Raw genomic sequence first — 18,465 nt, 5'->3', positions numbered from 1 at the left:
TGGCCCAGCCTCAGCTCCGTCCCTCCCATCGCTCTGCAGCACAGTCCTGGGTGATGGCAGCTACCAAAGCAGAGCCCTGAGGATCCCAGGATCGCTGTGGGGATTTGGGGAATATGGGAGGACCCCAGGCAGGTAGGAAAAGCTGAGAAAGATCAGAGCCTGGACCATTTGGTGAGCCCAGAGCAGCTTCATGCTGTGGGAAGGTGTCAGGTTCTCCTGGTTCTCCTGGTGCTTTGTGGCTGGCAGCACCATCACGAAACCCTGGCATCCATCACCCCACAGAGACCCCAGTGTGTGCCCCTCCAGGGGCCAGCCCAGCCCGGGGCTCCCTGGCCAGCACCCACAGCGATGGCTGGGCAGCACCGTGACCTGCAGAGGCCTCCTGCTCAGTAAATAGTGTCAAGGTTAGAGCAAGGCGTTCATTGGGGCCATAAATGTTTATGGCAGGCCCTCCCTGCTCCCCAGCCGCCATGGCCTGGGCTTTCCATCAGCCACACTTTTATGGCCGGGCTCTAATCATTAACCCAGGGCCAGCAGCCCAAGGTGCTCCATGGCTGTGCTGCCAGAGCCCCAGGGGCAGCTGGAGCTGGGGGACCCCCATGGGCTGCAGCCATGGGGGATAATGGGGAGGAGGATGGGGAAAGCCACCAGGGGTCCTGCAGGAGAAGGGAAAGGCACAGCCATCTGGAAATGAGCTCAGCATCCTGGACAAGAGGAGGTGGGCAGGCAGGAGGGGCTGTAGGAGCTGATCCTACCCTCTTGGAGGGGCAAAGGCAAGAATTAAATCTCCTGTACTGTAGGGAAAGAAGACTGCAGCCTCCTGACAGAATTCACTCTGGAGGCTCAGGCCACAGTGCTGGACCCAGTGCACCAGGAGCACATCCCCAATCCAGACACAGACCCTCATTTTTCTCTTTGTCCTATGGTTTTGTCTTTTACCAGGACAAAGATTTGTCATGACACCTCTTTTACCAGATTTCTTTTACCAGAGAAAAGACCAGGAGGAGCTTTGTCCCTCTAGCTGTGCATGGGAAGCCCTGGAAGCTCCTCTAATGTGCCTTTCTTCCATGCTGAACACCCCCCAGATAACCCAGGCAGGGGCTGTGTCACACAGCTACAGGTGAGCTGATGGCACACGGCACAAGGCACACATGACACTGGGATGATGGGGACTGGCAGCATCAGGTCCAAACAGCCTCATCCAGAAGGTCACCAAGAGCCTCAGGCCAGCAGTGTCAGCAGGAGGCGGAACATGGGCTGATCTACCCCAAAAATCACACACAGACACTGAAACCCAGCCCTGGGAAAAGCAGCACTCGGGGCTGGGGCCACACCTTGGATCTCCCTTGGCAATAGACACAGGTCCTCCTTGGACACTGGGTCCAGCTGAAACCTCTCCCTCTCCTCCTGCACACATGAAGGACGGGTTACACCATCTCTGCTCTCCCTTCCAATCACCCCAACCCTGCCAGACACCACAGGGAAGAGCCACCCTGACCCACCAAGGTCCTTGGGGGATCTACAGCCTGGTTTGTATATAAAGCCTTTTCTTTTATTCTTCTACTCATTTATTACTGCTCATTTATTAGGTCAAATTGCTTTAGGAGGACACTGATTTGTGCTGGTTTTGCTGGAACACCTCTGTGGGACTCTGGCACAAGCTGTCCTCTGGGCATGGAGGCTGTTACAGATTCTCTCACGTGTTTATGGGTTATTGGAGTCAAATACAGACAAACAGAGAACAGGTCAACACACAGGAGCTCCTTCTCCTCCTCCCCACCTCCTGCAGCTGGACATCCCTCCACCCTGGGCAGTCCTGAGGGGGAACAGCAGGGTGGGAGTGGGACAGCCATGACACTTCAACCAGACACTGTCACACAAACACAGACTCAGCACACAGTTTGTCACACTGAACAGAAACACAGCGGGGCACCAGGAGAGGCAGCAGCTCTGTCCTGGCAGGGCCAGGGTGGTGATGGGGAACCTGGCAGGGTCAGCAGCTCCTGATTACTCCTTGAAAGACCCCCCCAAGCTGTCCTGAAGTGCTGCAGTGCAACCTGTGCAAAATGGGAGGCGAGCTCCCCCCCAGCCTGCGGGACGCTGGGCGCCCTCAAATCATGGACTCCTCCTCTTCCTCCTCCTCCATCTCCCGGTCCACCTCGATGGCCGTGTTCTCGTAGCTGGTGATGCCCCCGTATTTCCTCATGTGGACCATCAGGGGTTTGGGGGACTGGCTGCCAGCCAGGCTGGCCACGTAGGCGCCGCTGCGGTTCTCCTCCAGGGCCGGGCCCCAGCCCATGGCCGGCCGGCTGGCTTGCTGCACTCGCTGTGGGGGACAGGCAGAGGAGCACAGGCACCCTGCACCCTCTGCTCCCCACCCCTCCCAGGGCCCTGCTGGCCCCCAGGCACTGAGAGAACCCCCAGTGAGGATGGCATGGGGTCAAAAGCTCGTCCTGAAACCTTCTGGGAAGGTGGTTCTGTCTAAGTGTCTTGCTGTGGGATGGGGAGGTGTCATGAGCTGTGGGTGCTGGTGGTGAGGGCTTGCAGGAGTGAGGGGCTATTGTAGGGCTACACCCTGTGCTGTGGGGCTAGAGCCACTCAGACAAGGGGTTAGCCTTGGCCAAGGTGGCTCCTGGCCATGCCACAGTGCCCATGGCTGTGTCGAGCCAGGTTACAGCCAGCAAAGGCTCCAGCAGGGCATTGCTACCTGGGGAGGGCACCAAGCTCTGCTCCTCTGCTTTTAACAGCCTGGTGAGAGCAGTGAAGGGCTGGGAAAGCTGTGAGCAGCCAGCAGCTCTGTAACCTGCTCCTGGGAGAAGCCTTTCAGGGCAGGGATCCCATCTGGGCTGCCTGCACAGCCTGGCAGCTGCCTGCCTTGCTGTGTCATTGCTCGTGCCAAGCGGGTGCAAAGTCCCAGGTGCCCATGGCCACCCCACACTGGGGACAATGTGCTCCCTCACAGGGCACAGCAGGCTTGTTTTGGAGTGGGAGTGCACACTGGGCTGCCCCTTGGGCAGCTGTTTTACTCAGTACCTGCCTGGCATCAAGGGAAGCAGCACTGCTGGAAATGCTTTGGGATGTGCCATCTCACACCCTATGGGCAGCAAGGGGGAATGGGGACACACACCCCGGGACAGAGGACACAGAAACTTCCAGGGATACTGACTTGGCAGGGGCTTGTGCTCCCCGCTGCACATTTCAGTGCAGTGTCAGGCCCCAGTACCTCCTACCTCCCACAGCGTCCCTTCTTCCTGGAGCACAGCCACCACCATGCCCAAGGGAATCATCAGGCAGGAGAGCACTCCCATGAGGATGCCCAGGGCCTCTGCCCAGGTGGGGAATTGGTAGTTGCCGTACTCAGAAGGCTGGTACTTGACAATGTTATACACCAGCAGAGCCTGTGGGATGGGAAGAAAGCGAGATCATTCCCAGAGGTCTCATGCTCAAAAAGAGATGGAGATGATGGACACCTCCCAGAAGAAGGATGGTCTCTGGGGCAGGAGATGCCAGCAGAGGAACTTATCACGCTGGGAAGTCCCCCAGGGGCACTGGCAGCACCGTGGTGTTCCAGCACCATCCAGCAGCTCAAGCTGAGCAGTTTACCATCATCGTTGCTGGGGACAGGACCATCCAGCAAGCTCTGAAGTAGGAGCCTGGTTTGAATCCCAGCATCATGTGGATATCTCGGCAGAACCTCTTCATGCCTGCAGGACGGAGAGGGACTCAGAAGCTTTGATCCCTCCCCCAGAGCCTTGTGCCCTGCACTGATCACAAGCAGTGGCTTATCCTCTACAGCAGCCTGCCCCCACCCATCTGGGAGATGCAGGAGAGGGCCCAGCTGGTGCTGCCTGAGGGACCAGGCTCAGCACCACCTGTATCTTTGGAGAGGTGAATCAAGTGACAGCCAAGAACAAACAGGTGATGGGAGCGGAGTCTCATGCTCCACTCTGAGGCTGTGGGTTTCCCTACTGCTCCCTCTAAAACCCTCTCTTCACACAGACAGCACATCCTTCCCTGTGCCCCTGTGGGGACAGGCAGCCTTACCATAGACACGTGTCACCACAAGGCAGGTGGTGATCACCACCACCATGAGACCAAAGCCAGCACTGTAGTCGTCCAGCAGCACCAGCCAGTACATCCCACCCTGTGGAGACAAAGCACAGAGGCCAGCATCTCCTGGACCATCATCCCAACAAACCTCCACCCGTGTCCTCTGACTTCTGGGGACCCTGGGGAGGACAGCAGTCAGCAGCCTCAAGAGACATCAGTCTCCTGATGGGGTTGGTGTAGGGATGGGAGTGACACGGCGCCACTCCCCTTGGCCCTCACACCTTCTGCAAGCCCAGGCTTGTCTCTCTCTTTCACCTGCTTACCTGATATGAACATACATGTGAAAACTTGGCCCCTGACCTAAGTTCTCCCTAAAATGGGTTCCTAGTTGGTCCCACAGTGGATCCACCCCAGAACCATACCTCTGTCGTGAGGATGAGGCCCATGAGGAAGAGGGCGATGCAGATGACAGCAGAGAAGGAAGCTTTCTTTGGCCGCAGGTAGTAGGGGAACTCATCAGTCACTGCCGTGACAATGGTCTCCATAAATGCAAACTGCAGGGGGAGAGGGTCCCCTGAGCCCTCAGGCTGCCTGGAGTGCACGCCTGGCTCCGTGGGCTCTGCCCTTACCTGGCTGTCCAGGCCCAAGGTTAACAGCATGAAGAAGAAGAGGAATGACCAGAATGGAGAAAGGGGGAGCATTGTCATGGCCTGGGGGTACACCACAAAAGCCAGACCAGGACCTAGGGGAGGCAAAGGACAGCAGGGTGAAAAGGTGGTGACAGAGGTGGGGGGATGGAGGGGAGGAGAGCTCAGCAGAGCAGCACCATGGCAGAGACTTGCCAGGACTCTGGCAAGACGGGCAGGAAGGGTCCTGTGGCAGAGGGTGGAGAAACAGCCTGATCCTTGCTCACACCTTCATTAGACACCACTTGTTACTCAATATTTACACCACAGGAACTTATCTGCCCCCTTCCCTCCCCCTGGCCAGCTGAGCATCCCCCTTCATCCCTCATGCTGACACCCTCAGGTGCCTTCCATCCTGGAAGGGATGCTCCTGAGCACACCCAGAGAGAGGGAAAAGGGGAAAACCTCTTTGTTTGGCCTCACCTGCTTTTGCCACTTGGTTAACAGGGACCCCAAGCTCCTGGGACATGTATCCCAAAACAGAGAAGATGGCAAACCCTGCCAGGATGCTGGTGATGGCATTGCCCAGGGTCACTATGAAGGTGTCCCTACAGAGAAGGAAGAACATGCTCTGAACTTGCTCATTCCATCCCACCCCACATCACTGCACAGCGGCATTGCCAGCCCCAGATGCCACAGTAAGGTGACCCAGTGACTGTCCTTCAGGGCCTCTCATGGCAAGTGCTTTCCGGGGCCAAAAGGAGCATATATTTAATGGATAATACTGTGGGGTTCCTCCAAAGCTTTCTGTCCCCTGTGGATGGGGTCAGACCAAATGTCACACCGGTCACTTTCAGTGAACTACACTGGATGCTGGGGACAGGGCACACATGCACAACTCCAGCCTCAAATATCCTCAGCTTTCAGCTCCTACAGCCCAAAACATCTGAGCTGGGTGCTCTGCCTTGGTGTTTAGGAGAATTTTTTCCTATGGATCCCTCTGTTCTTCTCAAGCCTGCACAAACTGCCAGGTATCCCTTCAGTACAAGGAGCAGAGCAAGGTGACTGTGCTGCACCACGGGTTTCTGCTGGCTTTGAACCCACCAGCTCAGGTTTTCACAGCTCCCCACAAGCCATAATTTTTACAAGACAGCAGCAGACACCCACCTGTAGATATTCTGATGGAAGGTGTTGTACGAGGCGAAGGTGAGGAGGCCCCCAAAGCCCACCCCAAGGGAGTAGAAAATCTGCAGGGCTGCCTCGATCCACACCTGGGGGAAGGAAGCAGTTCTGAGGAGAGCAGGGGGTTGGGAACCTCCACATGAGGAAGATGACATTAGAAATCTGCTTCCCCAGAGCTCTGGGCACATCTTCCCCAGCACTCCAAGCATGCACGGCCTATGGGGTATTTGTCTCTCCTTGTTAACACTCACCACTCAAAGTGGATCAGCTGGCTAATGGAAGGGCTAATATAAGAATGTTTTAGGGCCAGCCCAGTGTGGCATTAAATGCCCTTGGGTGGTCTCTTGATGTCCATCACTGCTGACCCCCACTCCACATTCTGGGATTTCTTGAGAACCACAAACACTCAAATCCACCATGGGCACCCATCAGCCCATCCCAGGGGCTGGCATGATCCTGCCCATGGTCCTGGTACTCAGGGGAATTTTGGTACCATCCCATCCATGCAGAGCCATAAACACATGCATGGGGTAGGGACACATGGGAATAGTGGCCTAGACCAGTTGTGGGACAAAGATTTTTGGTCTAGGAACAATCAAGAGAGCTTTAGGTTAGGGTGTGGCCAGAAAAGACACCTGAGTAAGGGAACTGCCTCTGTGGCATTCAGGAGGTGGCAGGAGAAGTTTTGTTTTTGTGTCTTGAACAAATTGCACAACATCCTACTCACCTTGGAAGATAGCAAGTGATCAAACTGGGGTGTGAGGTAAAACTGGATCCCCTTCCAGGCCCCCTCCAGGGTCACGCCACGAATGAGCAGCATCACCAGGATGAGGTATGGGAAGGTGGCAGTGAAGTACACGACCTGTGGGAGAGCAGAGCCAGCAGGGAGAGCTGGGAATGAGAGCACAGCCCCCCATGTCCTGTCCCTAGGGCAGGACACATCACCCTGGGGTCCTTGGGCTGCAGCAGGGCCAGTGTGCCCGCCCTGCTGGTGTCTGGGTGTGCAAGGCATCCCCAAAATATCTTACACCCAGCGGATGCTGTTTGTGGGTCTCACTTCCCCAGAGGTGCAGAGCTGCACACACTGGTGAGCATCGCTGGAGGTCCCCCCAGAGGAGACCAGCCAGCCCTTACCTTGCCAGAGGATTTGACTCCCTTAAGGATGCACAGATAAACAATAGTCCAAGACAGGAGCAGGCACAGACACAAGTTCCAGCGGATCCTCCCAGGATCCCCAATCCCCGAGCTTCCCTGGATGTGCAGGACATACCGGCTAGGGAGGAAGGAGAGCTGCCAGTGAGCATGGGCTGCCTTCTCCCAGAGGCCCTCTGACCCCAGAAATGCCTCTGCTGCAAGATGACCTTGTCAACAATCACAGGCAGCTCCTTGCCAAGCAAACAGGAACACTTGGAGTGATTTCTCCACCACGTATTAGAGAGCCCAGAAGGGATGCCTGGCATCTCCAGAGCAAATTGCCAGCCATTCCAGACGTGGGATGCATTTTAGTCTAGCATATCTCCCGGCCAACAAAGCAGCACTAGAACATGGACACCTCCCACATCCCAGGGGCTAAACTGAGCTGTCACCCAGAGCTGAGCACACGAGCCCGTTGCTGCAGCCACACCACCCCCATGAGTGAGACCTGCAGCATCTGTGCTGTGAGCTGTGCAGGTCCTCACCCCTCATCCCCTGCCCATCCTTTCCCAGCCACATCCCCAGGCCTGGGCTGCCCCGTTACCTCCAGTACTCCTCGCTGGGGCTGACGGTGTTGCTGATGTTGATGGGGAGGGAGCTGTTCCCCGCCCTGAGGACGTGGTGGTCCAGGCACAGCTCAGTGTTCCACCAGTTGCCACAGTGCTGCCAGGGCAAGTCGCTTGTGAGGGATGCAAAGAGGTAGAAGAGAACGTAAGCAATGATCATATTGTAGTAAATGGCCACCAGGGAGACGATGAGGATCGTGCCCATGCCAACGCCTGGGGGAAGGAGAGGGTAAAGAAGGAGTGAGCTGGAGCAGAGCAAAGCACATCCAAAAGCAGGGTCAGACACTGCACCTCAGCAGCCAAATGATCAACCAGTCCAAGGTTCACCTGCTGGGGGAGCCACTTATTGCCATTACAACATCTGGACGTGCCTTCTCTGCACTGGTGATCTATTGCTTCATACAAAAAACTTTACACCAGCCTAATGTTGAGAATAAAGGTATTTGACCTGAACTTTTTTTCAAATGCCTTATTCTTACCTTTGTTTTTAACAGTTATATTGCTTTGTTGTCATGCTCTATTTTGTACCAGAGCTGGTTTAATAATCTTCATACCATTTCTAGAGCTGGCCATGCCATCCAGAGCCCTCAAACACTGACCAATCTATGCAGCTACTAAAACAGCTAACTCAAAATTCCAGCCTGCCACACCTTCCCCAGGTTCTTTTGATTCTAACAAGAGCTTTGAGGACCATGGGATGCTGCTGCTGGTGCATGTCCTCATCGAAGGGCTCTTGCAGAGGTCCCTCAGAGGCTCCGGACTTCACTCACGCACCTTTAAAGAGAGGGCTGATCTTCCACACTGCAAGTGGCCCTAGGCTGGAGAACTGGCCAAGTGACAGCTCCATGAAGAAGATGGGGATCCCACAGATAGCCAGCATGATGAAGTAAGGAACCAAGAAAGCTCCTGCAAGAAGCAAAAAAAAAAAAAATTAAATAAATCTTGAAAGTAATACAGAACAAACACCTAAAGCCTAACTGTGACAGGGAATAAAGCTCATTCAATATGTGTGGCTCTGAGGGATCTACATCAAAATCAGGAAGACAGGGAGGAGCAAGAGCTCCCTGTTAGTGCAGGAGAAAGGGGCTGTGATTCACCTGGTGCTGTGCTTCCCCACTGCTCCCAGCTCTCTTTTCTCTTTGAATCTTTCACAAACACCCTGAAATTCTCCAGTTATTACTGCTCTGGGAGGAGTTGAACCAGCATTTTCCACCATCACCCAGGGCTCTTGCATTGCAGAAGGTTCACTCTCTCCTTTGATAGCTGGGAAGGGCTTGCTGACCCTGCTGAGTCCTGGAGGACACCAGACCAAGAAGCTGCTGGACACCAGGAGAGCTGGTGTGTGGTTCAGCACGGACACAGGGGTTTGTCCAAGGCCAGGAATACAGAGATGGGCTCACAAATCCCTTCCACATATGGATACAGGTGGGTAAAGCCCTAAACAACCATGGGGAGGGCAGGAGGAGGCTTCACCCCACAACAAGTGCTACTTTCCAGCCCCAGGAAGGGGAAGAGATGCTTCTTCAGGGATATTCTACCAGCCCAGGTCAGTGGGTGGGAGACTGAGCACTGCAAAGGATGCCCAAGTACCTCCTCCGTTGGTGTAAGCCCTGTAGGGGAACCTCCAGACGTTTCCAAGGCCCACGCAGTATCCGATGCAGGAGAGCAGGAAATCCAGGCGCCCTGTCCAGTTCCCTCTGTCCTCGGGGCACTCGGAGCCCAGCTCCCCATCCTGGCTGCTGGGGCTCACCAGGAGATCTGGTGTCACTGGCTGAGCGAGGGACCAGGGTGTGGGAGAGGGCACACAGGGGTTGAGCAAGGAATAAAAACAGAGAATGAAGAATGGGAGAGAGGGAAGAAGTGCCAAGAACTCGTGAGTGAATTTGTGACCCCAAGCCCTGACAGCACTGACACTTGTGCCTTGGGAACACCCTGTCCCAGCAGCTCCCTGTTCCCCACCTCAGCCACTGCCCTGCTCTGTCACTGAGCAACAAAGAGGATAAATGTGATCCCACATGGCCAGAGCTCCCCTGGGAAACGTGGGATTGTCCCAGTTCATTCTGGGAAGGTTCACCAGGACCCAAATCACAACCCCAGGTTCCAAAGACATCCTTTCAGGGGGCCACAATAAACTTTCTGCATCTCCTGCAGGATACAGGCATGAGGGCAGCAGGAGAAGCACCGTGGTGTGCCAGGGAGGGTGACACCAGCCCCATGTGTGTGCCATGCCAGGCACTTGGCTGGCTGACACTGCTCCATGCATTTTCACAGTTTTCCAACTGCCAAAAGCCTGCACTGTGGGAATTTAGTGATACTCCCAGTTGTCCCTGCTGAGAGATGAGAGCCTCCTTCCAGAATTCCTAATGTGCTCTGGATCAATGCAGCACAGGCAGGGCATTAACCCATTCCCTTCCTCCCCACTGCCTCAGCCCTGCCAGTGGAAGTGTGAGTCCTGCAATCCATTTGGGTTGGGGTGATGCACCAGGAGGACACCTCTGTGTTTGTATGGGTGTACATCAGGTGTGCAGGGAGGTGCTCAGTCTGAATTCCCCCAGTTTCCTGACCTCAGGAGAGCAGGCAAAGCATCCCCACTGACTCCAGAGCTGAAAGCCTGAGCCAGCAGCTGCCAGATGAGATCCCATCACAGATACACCCACAGAGAACAAAACCAGGCAGCACAAAGGGGTGGAATGAGGACCCTGTCCCTGTGCCACCATGTGCTGCTGTGCCCTGGTGTGGGAGTTCATCATGTTTGTATCAAGGCACAGGAGGATTGTGGTGTCCCTGCTGACAAGGTACCAGCACCAGGGCCAGAGAACCTGGGACCCTTAGGAACCTTCTCTTCTTGGGCTCTCTGAAGAAATAAAGCAGCCATCTCCCTGTCCTTGTTCATAATTGTAGGGAACAAACCCGTGGGATGTGGTTGAGGAGAGGGATCTGGGTGTGGAGGATCAGCCAGAAGGAGTTGGGGTCTCCTGTTCCAGTGTGCACCAGTGCTCAGAGCCTGCAGCAGACCCCAGTGCCCAGGAGGCCAGAGCTGGCTGGTGATCAGAGCTCAGTGCTGCCCTTTCACGGCCTCAGAGAAGGTGGCAGCCACCTCCTTTCCTCCTCCTCCTCGTCTCCAGCTGGACTGGACCGGAGGGTGCTCCTGCTGCTGGTTCCCATGGAGACACCGAGCCAGGATGCTGAAGGAGAGGGATGCAGCTCCCCCCTGCGCAGGGTGCGCCCCAAACCCACAGCTGCTGGCACTGCAGACATGCTGCTTGCAGCCCAGAGGCACCAAACACTGAGACAAACTCCTCCCATTCCCACCTGGAGCACAAACACCTCGAGGGACAGGACAGGGGCAAGCTCTTCCCAGAGCCAACCTGAAATGTACAGCTCCAGCAAAGCTGTTACACCAAAATCCTGAAATGTACAGCTCCAGCAAAGCTGTTACACCAAAATCCTCCATGAAAAGCCCATCCCTGCTGGATGCCACCATCACAAGGCAAAGGCCAGAAGAAAAAGTTGCAAAAACACAGGCTGAAAAGTCAAAATAGACCCAAATATGACAATATTGCTATAAAACCATCAGTACCTGGCTGCCTCCTGCAGTTGTTCGAGCCAGCCCTGTGGTTCAGCAGCACCTCCAGGCCATGGCTGTGCCTGCTAATGAGCCCAGCACACTCAGTGTGTGACCCACAGCTGCCTGTGCTTGCAGGGGATGCACAGGCTGCTCTGAACTCCCCCACAAAGATTTCAGCAGCTCAAACCTGTACTCACAAACATCTCTGCCAGGCAGGGGCCATCACAGCTGGGTCTTCCCCCTGCAAAATACTGCTTCCCTGTCCATCACACTGCCTGGGGAGCTCTTGTTTTCCAGATTTGAATCACAGAAAACCAGCAAGCAGGGATGCTGGGAGATCATTAAATGCTGTTGCCTAATTCCTGCATCTCTGTCTGAATCCCAAACACCTGCAGGAGGGTCAGGTAGAGCTGCAAGATCTCATTGCAGGTGGGTGCCTGTCCATGAGGTGTAGCACAGAAATCAACACAGAAGCAACAACAGGAGATGGAAGGATCCAATGGGACCTTGTCCAAACCGTAAATGGGCTGGTCCCCACCTCAGTCACCATTTCAAGGGCCATGGGATGTAGTTTGTCACTTGTGTCTCAATAATGACTGCTCCCCTTGTTAACATCTTTATCTGGAGCTCTACAGCTCAAATTTAGGACCCCAGAGCAGAAAGCAGAGACCACTCAAATGTCAGATAAACCCAAAGGACAATGGCACTTGTCCCCATTGGGCAAGCTGAGGAGACACAGGTGCTGCTGGAAAACACACACAAAGGCAGCTCCCTGACTGCTCTGCTCAAAATTCCCCCAAATCCCAGCCTTTGCATAGAAATCACACAAAAACTGGTCTATTTGCCTGACTTGAAATCAATTACAAAGCACAATATTTAAGGTTTCCAGCCCATCCTTGTCCCAGATCCCAGAGGGAAGCACAGCTCCCTTCTCCTCGCTGCTGGAAATCTCACACACCAGCTTGATTCTAGAGCTGTTTTTTTGGGATTAATGCTCTCTTTCAGCCTCTGTCATAACAGAAATTCTCTTTTCAGCAGCAGCTGAAGTGCACCAATGCTCCAGTATTGCTCTAGTTCTTTCCACTGATGTCAGCTGCCATCCCTCAAGCCGGGCTCCCGTCTCGCAGTTATAAACAGACGGGGACTAACAGCTCCCTTGGCAACCAGGGCCTCTTTGAACACAGCACCACTTCCCATTATTCACCAAAAGATGCTCCCAAAGAAGTCAGCAAAGCAAAGGTCACCCAGAAGAAAAAGCACTTTAGTCTCTGCCAAGATAAGAGCTCGGGTCTGTAAGGAAACAGCTCTGTGCTAATTATTTTCTCTAAATCAATTTACTTCAACCAAAATTCAGCTGTATCTGAGTGAAAAAACTCCAGCCAGATCAAAGGTATGTTTTCATCCTATTTTGTCTCCATTCAAGCTGGCATTGTGGGGTTATTTTGTCAGTGTTTTGTGCGTGATCACAGCCTTTGAGCAAGAGAAATGCCACCCAGCACCAGATTTCTCCCCTGCGGATCTGAGCACAGTGAGTCTCTAAAGTGTGAGTCACTTCAGATTAGTTTGAATTGCTTGCTAATCTCTGAGAGGAAAAAATCTTAAAAAGGCATAAAAATTAATTCAAATGTAATATCACTTACAAAGTGAAGTAAATAAAGCACTGCTATGGAGAGGAAGAGCCCCTCAAAGGGCTGAACTGACCCTGGGTGACCCCAGCCCGGGGTCACAGCTGATGCCATCAGAGGCAGCAAGGGATGGCAGAGCCAGCACAGGGAGTTGGAGATGGCTGAGGCTGAAGCAAACTCATTACAACAATGTCCAAAGTGCAGGGAGCGTGCACAGATACAAATGCTTGTGGATTTTCATCTGAAGCCCTGGGGAAGTTTCCAGGCAGTTTGTGGCAGGCAGAGGAGGGCAGTGGCTCAGGCAGGAAGATGCTGCTCAGCAGCCTGGCCAGGTATGGGAAGGGACAGCAGGGACCACGGCTCCCACCAGTGGGATTTAGTCCATTTCTACCAAATAAACCCCAAAGAAAATCATCAAATAAATGAAAACAACACTCAGCTCTTCTGGGAATGCTATTATGCAAAAACCAGCCTGAAATCCTTAGAGCCTGAGAAAGGTCTTCTCTAATCAAGAGGTATTTCCATATGTCTAAAATATGTCTGGCAAGAAGAGCTTAAAACTCCAGCTCACCAATGGGAAGTGGAGGAGGAAGAGGAGGCTGTCAGGGCCCTGGGTGGGTGCTGCAGTGGGGATGGGCACATCTCTTCATCAGCCACCACCAGCTCCAGGCAAGCCCAATGCCAGCATTGAACACAGTGCTCCCAAGGTGGCTGTGAGCACCAGGCCCTCCATCTGCAGCTCAGCAATAGTATTTTTGGGTAATGAAGGACAGAGGGCTCTGAGCAGCACTGGGAATGGGGAAATTAACTCCAGAGACATCTGCTTTCCATCCCAACTGATCACCACAGGACTAAATGAATTCCTGAATAAATGCTAAAGAGGGTCACCAGCATCAAGTGACTCAGAAAGGCTTTGGAAGGGGCAAAGACCACTTTTAATGGATCTTGCAGTCACAAAGCCATCTGGAGAAGCAATTTGTAGGAAGGAGGAAGAAAGAGAAGAGCCAAACAATGCCTCCAAACAAGAGTGGAGAAATAGGCTGCCAGGGCCTGCTGGCTGTCACCAGGACATTGCTGGGTTTTTACGTCATTTCCCAATACCCAAGGAATTTCCTGGCAGGGATAAAACTCTCCTGGGTTTTCATTCATCTCAACAGAGTCAACCTGCCCTGTGTCCAATGGGCATGGCTCGGCACAGGGTGTAGCTGAAGAGGCTCCCAGCCCTGGGTCACTGCCTGGGGTGCTCCAGGAGAGGCTGACCATTCAGTAGCAGCACATCCCCACGATGGAGCTGTGGCTGACAACGTCTCTGCCCCCCTGCTCCACCATGTGCCCAGAGAAAGGACTCGGGGGGAAATGGGAGCTCAGACTGGTAAGAGGAAAGTGGCAATGGAGGGGAGCCTAGACGGGAAGGGCTGACAGCTGGGTTAAAAAAGGGTTCCCAGCAGGATGTGAAAGGGGTTTGTAGCTCTGCCAGCTCTGCTCTGAACCCCGAGTTCAGCGTCCAGCTGACCCCACATCACCCACACCCCTTTAAACCCTGAGGAGGAGGATGAGGAGGATGAGGTGGGAGAGGCGCTGTCCAGCCCCTGCGCTCATCCCGCGGACGGACCCCGAGCCCGGGCAGTCCCGGGAGCGGCGTTCCGGGGTGCCAGGCTGCGGGGAGCCAGCTCTGCCCCCGGTGCCACCCACGGCGCCCGGCAGGCACAACACGAGTCACCCACGGCCGGCAGCGCCTGCTGGCAGGGCAGGGCAGGGCAGGGCAGGGCAGCGGAGGGGGGCAGCTCAGGAGGAGCGGTGGGCACGAAATGCCCCATCCCGCTGACACCATCTCCCTCTGGCCCCGCGCATCAACGCTGTTCCCCAACATCCCACTGATCCGTGCCCACCAAGGCTCCCGAGGACGGGATGCGGGGCCACGGGCATGACTCCCCCGCTGCCAGCCCGGGGTTACCCCGCTTCCTTCCCAGCCCTGGGGTACCCTCGCTCCCGGCTGTCACCTGCCGGGGTACGCCGGTTCCCTGCTCCTATCCCTGGGGCATCCCCGCCGCCGGCTCTCACCTTCCGGAGATGCTGCTGCCGAAGCTGCTTCATCCCGCACCCTGTTGCTATGCGCTCCCCGCTCCGACACTTGGCGGCTCGCTCTCTCCGGCGCCGGGGAGGGCGAAGGGGGAGCGGGGAGCGGTGGCCGGCACGGAGGGGTGGGCTCGCACCTGCTCCGAGAGCCGGGAGGCGAGGAGCGAGGCTGGAGGAAAGGTTTGCCTCGAGGGAAGGATGGCTGCGTGCGGAGCAGGGAGGGACGAGGGAGGTCTGTCTGTCAAAAGCACTCCTGGGGGGGAGAGGGGGCTCCGGGACCTCAGCCCCCCGCCCGGGCAGCGAGGGGGAACAGCTGCTGCCTCATTCACCCCACAAATGCATCAGGTGCCCCTAGGTGTCCCAAAGACCCGGCTTTGGGGTCACTCTGCCACCGAGCACCCCAGGTAGTGATGGCAGAGATGCCACAAGCTCACAGCACCTTCCTGTCTGGTTCTGAGATGACTTTCCTGTGGCAGGACACAGCTGGAGCTTGAGCAGATGAGAAGGGATTGTTCCCCATGCTGCCTGAGCCCAGCCCTCAGTCCAGGGGAGGGGAGGCTCCACAGCCACCAGTCCCACATCCCACCACACTGAGGGCAAGAGCAATCCTTGGGCAGTGCCCAGGGTGAGCATCTGAGCCCAGCAGATCATGGCCCCAGTGCTGAAGCACAGCTCACATCTCCAGGTCCAGGTGTCCCAGTTTGAGTCAGCAGTGGGATACTGGAGCCCCAGGGCCCAGGGAGATGCTGGCTTTTCACCCTCAAATTCCCAGTGAGGTGGCAGAGCTGGTCTGTGCCTTCTCCTGCCACTTTCATGGTGGAAATGGGAGAAAGGGCAACCCCACACGCTCCAGGGCCAGTGTGGGATCAGGACAGCTCCAGACTCTTTCCCATGATAATCCACTTATCCATCACTTCATCCCTGGACTGTGCCCAGTGCTCTGACACCACATGTGTCCCTTTTCCTTGCAAGTGCCCTACAGGCTCCAGCCTGAGCCAGACTTCTGCCCAGATGCTTTACTGAGGTTTAATGTGAGTGGGGATGAGGAGGACAATGACAGGGCTGGATCAGAGAGAACCCAGCCTGCCTGATACAAAAGCAAATATCCAGGACATCTAATGGCAGTTGTGCTCCTACAGCCCTCTAAACACTTCTGAAAATTTTCCCTGAAAGGAAAGGTATCCTCAGGATAAAGTCACATTTCTGCAGGAATCCAACATGATGAGGTGGCTCAGCATTTGCACAATGGGTCTTTTAGAGCTAATATTTACCTGGATTTCCCAGAGAAAAGAGGAAAGAGCAAAACTAGATAACCCATCAAACACCTCTTTTCACACACTCACAGCTTCCTCAAAAATAAAAGTATCTTTGAGAATTCACTCAGGCTGCTTTTACCTGCCTTGCACTTGCCCATCACTTCTCCCTCTCCCAGATGCTGGCTGGGAATGCTGAGCCTGGAGCTGGCCAGGCTGATGGCCAGGGGCTGCATCAAGCACTGCCCTACCTCAGCCTTCATGCAGGGCAGGGTTGCTTTGTTTGCCTTTCATGCCAGTGCAATCTGAATCAGAGAGCCTGGTGCCACCTTGCTACAGCTGTCCCAGCCCCACGTCACCAGCATGGATTGATCTCCACCAAACCATTCAACATCCCTGGGCAGACTTCATGGCCTCATCTTCTTGTGTCCAGGGCAGTATTTTTCATTAAAGGAACCCAGGGCTGGTGGTGCCCTGAAATGTCCATGTTGATCCCAATACTTCTGGGATGCTCTGTACCTGGAACTTGCTCTTCTGGCTTATCTGGTGCTGCTCTGGTAGCACCAGCAGCTCTTCACAGCCTGGGATCACCAGGCAGTAGATGCCCCACTCCAGGGACCTGAGATGTTTCAGCTTAGCATTGCAGGGCTGGACCAAGTCTGGCATTGCCCTGGAGCTGGCAAGAAATGCACTTCATGGAGCAACACACAGCAAAGGCAGAAACAGCCAGAAGGAGCAGAGCAATCTAGGGACCCCAAAACCCCCAGGAGAGCACAAAGGTGTGCACAACTGTCCCAGATCCCCAAGGGGCTGGCACCAGGTAGCACACACAGGGCTTGCAAGCATTTCCTAGCAAGTTTTGTTTTCTCCCACTCCACCTCTGAGCCACCCCTGAGACACCAAGTAAACCCTTCCCTTCTCATGAGCCAAAGCACAGCACACATCCTCCACGCCAGGGCAGCACTGACAGCCACTGGCACTGCCTGCTCTTTGTGACTCTGGAGGGCAAGGAGAGGGCAGAACTCAGGCTGGGGAAACATCCTTGTCCACCCAGCCTGGGCAACCCCCACAGATCCGGGTGGGAAGGGGTGAGCAGGCAGCTGGCACAGGAGGGCAGCGTGCCCAGCTCTGTGCTGCAGCCACGGGGAAGGCAGCGGTGCTCTGGTTAGTCACTGCTGGGACTGTGCCATGCTGGAGGCTGCTGCAGCACGGCTCTGCTCGGCCACCTGCTCTGCAGGGCCTTATTCTGATGATGGTTTCAAGATTTCTCCAAGGAGGGGTAAAGCTGGGCAGTGGCAGCTGATGGAAAGGGCAGAGGGAGGAGCAGGGAGAAGCTGTGGGGACTTGTAGAGGACAGCCCCCAGGGTCTCCTGGCTACGAGGGCAGGCTGTTCCCATAAGGGCCAGGCTCCATGTGACTCAGGAGGCAGCTGCTGCAGGCGCTAGAACCAGGTGTTTGTCACCTGCTGGGGTGAAACGGCCAAGGTGACACGTGTCCAGGAGGTTTGAACCAAAGGTTCCAAAGCTGGTGGGGACACGGTGTCCACCAGCCCCTTTCCTGGCACAGGGAGGGCCCTGCAGGGCTCACCCATCCCTGCCCAAACGGCAGATGCAGGGCGCAGGGAGGACACGGGAGGGGAGCAGAGCAGATGCATTTCGTCACCCGGTCAAGGGGCGTGTGTGTGTGTAGGGGGAAGGGGTGCCTGGGTGTGTGGGTGCATTTATTGCCTCTTCCCGCCAGCACCGGCTCCCTGTGCACACACGGGTGGCAGGGACCCAAGGGCACAGCCCACGGCTCCCTGGACTTTTACCCTGCTGTGCAAACAGGCAGGCGCCAGATTAGGGTATCAGTTGGAATTTCATCTTGTCAACAGCACCCACAGCCTCTCTGGGCAGGCAGTGGAGCATCTTCCCTCTGTCCCAGCCCCTCACCTCCCTGCAGGCCACCCAGCACTGCAGGTGAGTTTGGGAGATGCACGTTTGTCCCCCACCAGGACATTGTTCCCCTCCCCACTGCTGTCTGCAGGCTCCCCCTTGCAGACAACAGTGATGCCCAATGCTGACATCACCCCATCCCCTGCCAGCCCAGGGCCCCACCGCTGGTCTCCAGGTGGAAATGGCAAAATTGGAGATTAAAGGCAGCCAAAGCCCAGGGAGGGAGGATGAGTGTGGGGGAGCCAGCCCCCACCATGGGGACCATGCTGGACTCTGCACACAGAAGCAGCTCCAATTTCCCCAGTCCAGCCCAGCTCTTCAGGCAGGTGGCTGATTCAGTCTCATCCCTTTCCTATATGGCACCAGCTCCATTGCATTTGCATCCCCCTGC

At 55.5% G+C, this 18,465-nt stretch overlaps 1 protein-coding gene across 1 annotated transcript; it reads right to left on the bottom strand.

The window, feature by feature from the left end:
* Window positions 1-1,579: 1,579 nt before the first annotated feature.
* Window positions 1,580-15,061, bottom strand: SLC6A7 (solute carrier family 6 member 7). Its single transcript, XM_030957270.1, has 14 exons — window positions 14,873-15,061; window positions 9,209-9,389; window positions 8,393-8,524; window positions 7,597-7,831; window positions 6,993-7,131; window positions 6,586-6,720; window positions 5,844-5,947; window positions 5,160-5,284; window positions 4,680-4,792; window positions 4,473-4,604; window positions 4,045-4,144; window positions 3,604-3,704; window positions 3,231-3,398; window positions 1,580-2,326 (listed from the first exon to the last, which is right to left on the bottom strand). The coding sequence occupies exons 1-14, from the start codon at window positions 14,903-14,905 to the stop codon at window positions 2,111-2,113; spliced, it is 1,914 nt and encodes a 637-aa protein (XP_030813130.1). The 5' UTR covers window positions 14,906-15,061; the 3' UTR covers window positions 1,580-2,110.
* Window positions 15,062-18,465: the final 3,404 nt, after the last annotated feature.

Source organism: Camarhynchus parvulus, chromosome 13 (assembly GCF_901933205.1).
Source record: "Camarhynchus parvulus chromosome 13, STF_HiC, whole genome shotgun sequence".
Taxonomy (NCBI): domain Eukaryota; kingdom Metazoa; phylum Chordata; class Aves; order Passeriformes; family Thraupidae; genus Camarhynchus; species Camarhynchus parvulus.
This window is presented reverse-complemented; position numbering and strand designations above follow the sequence as displayed.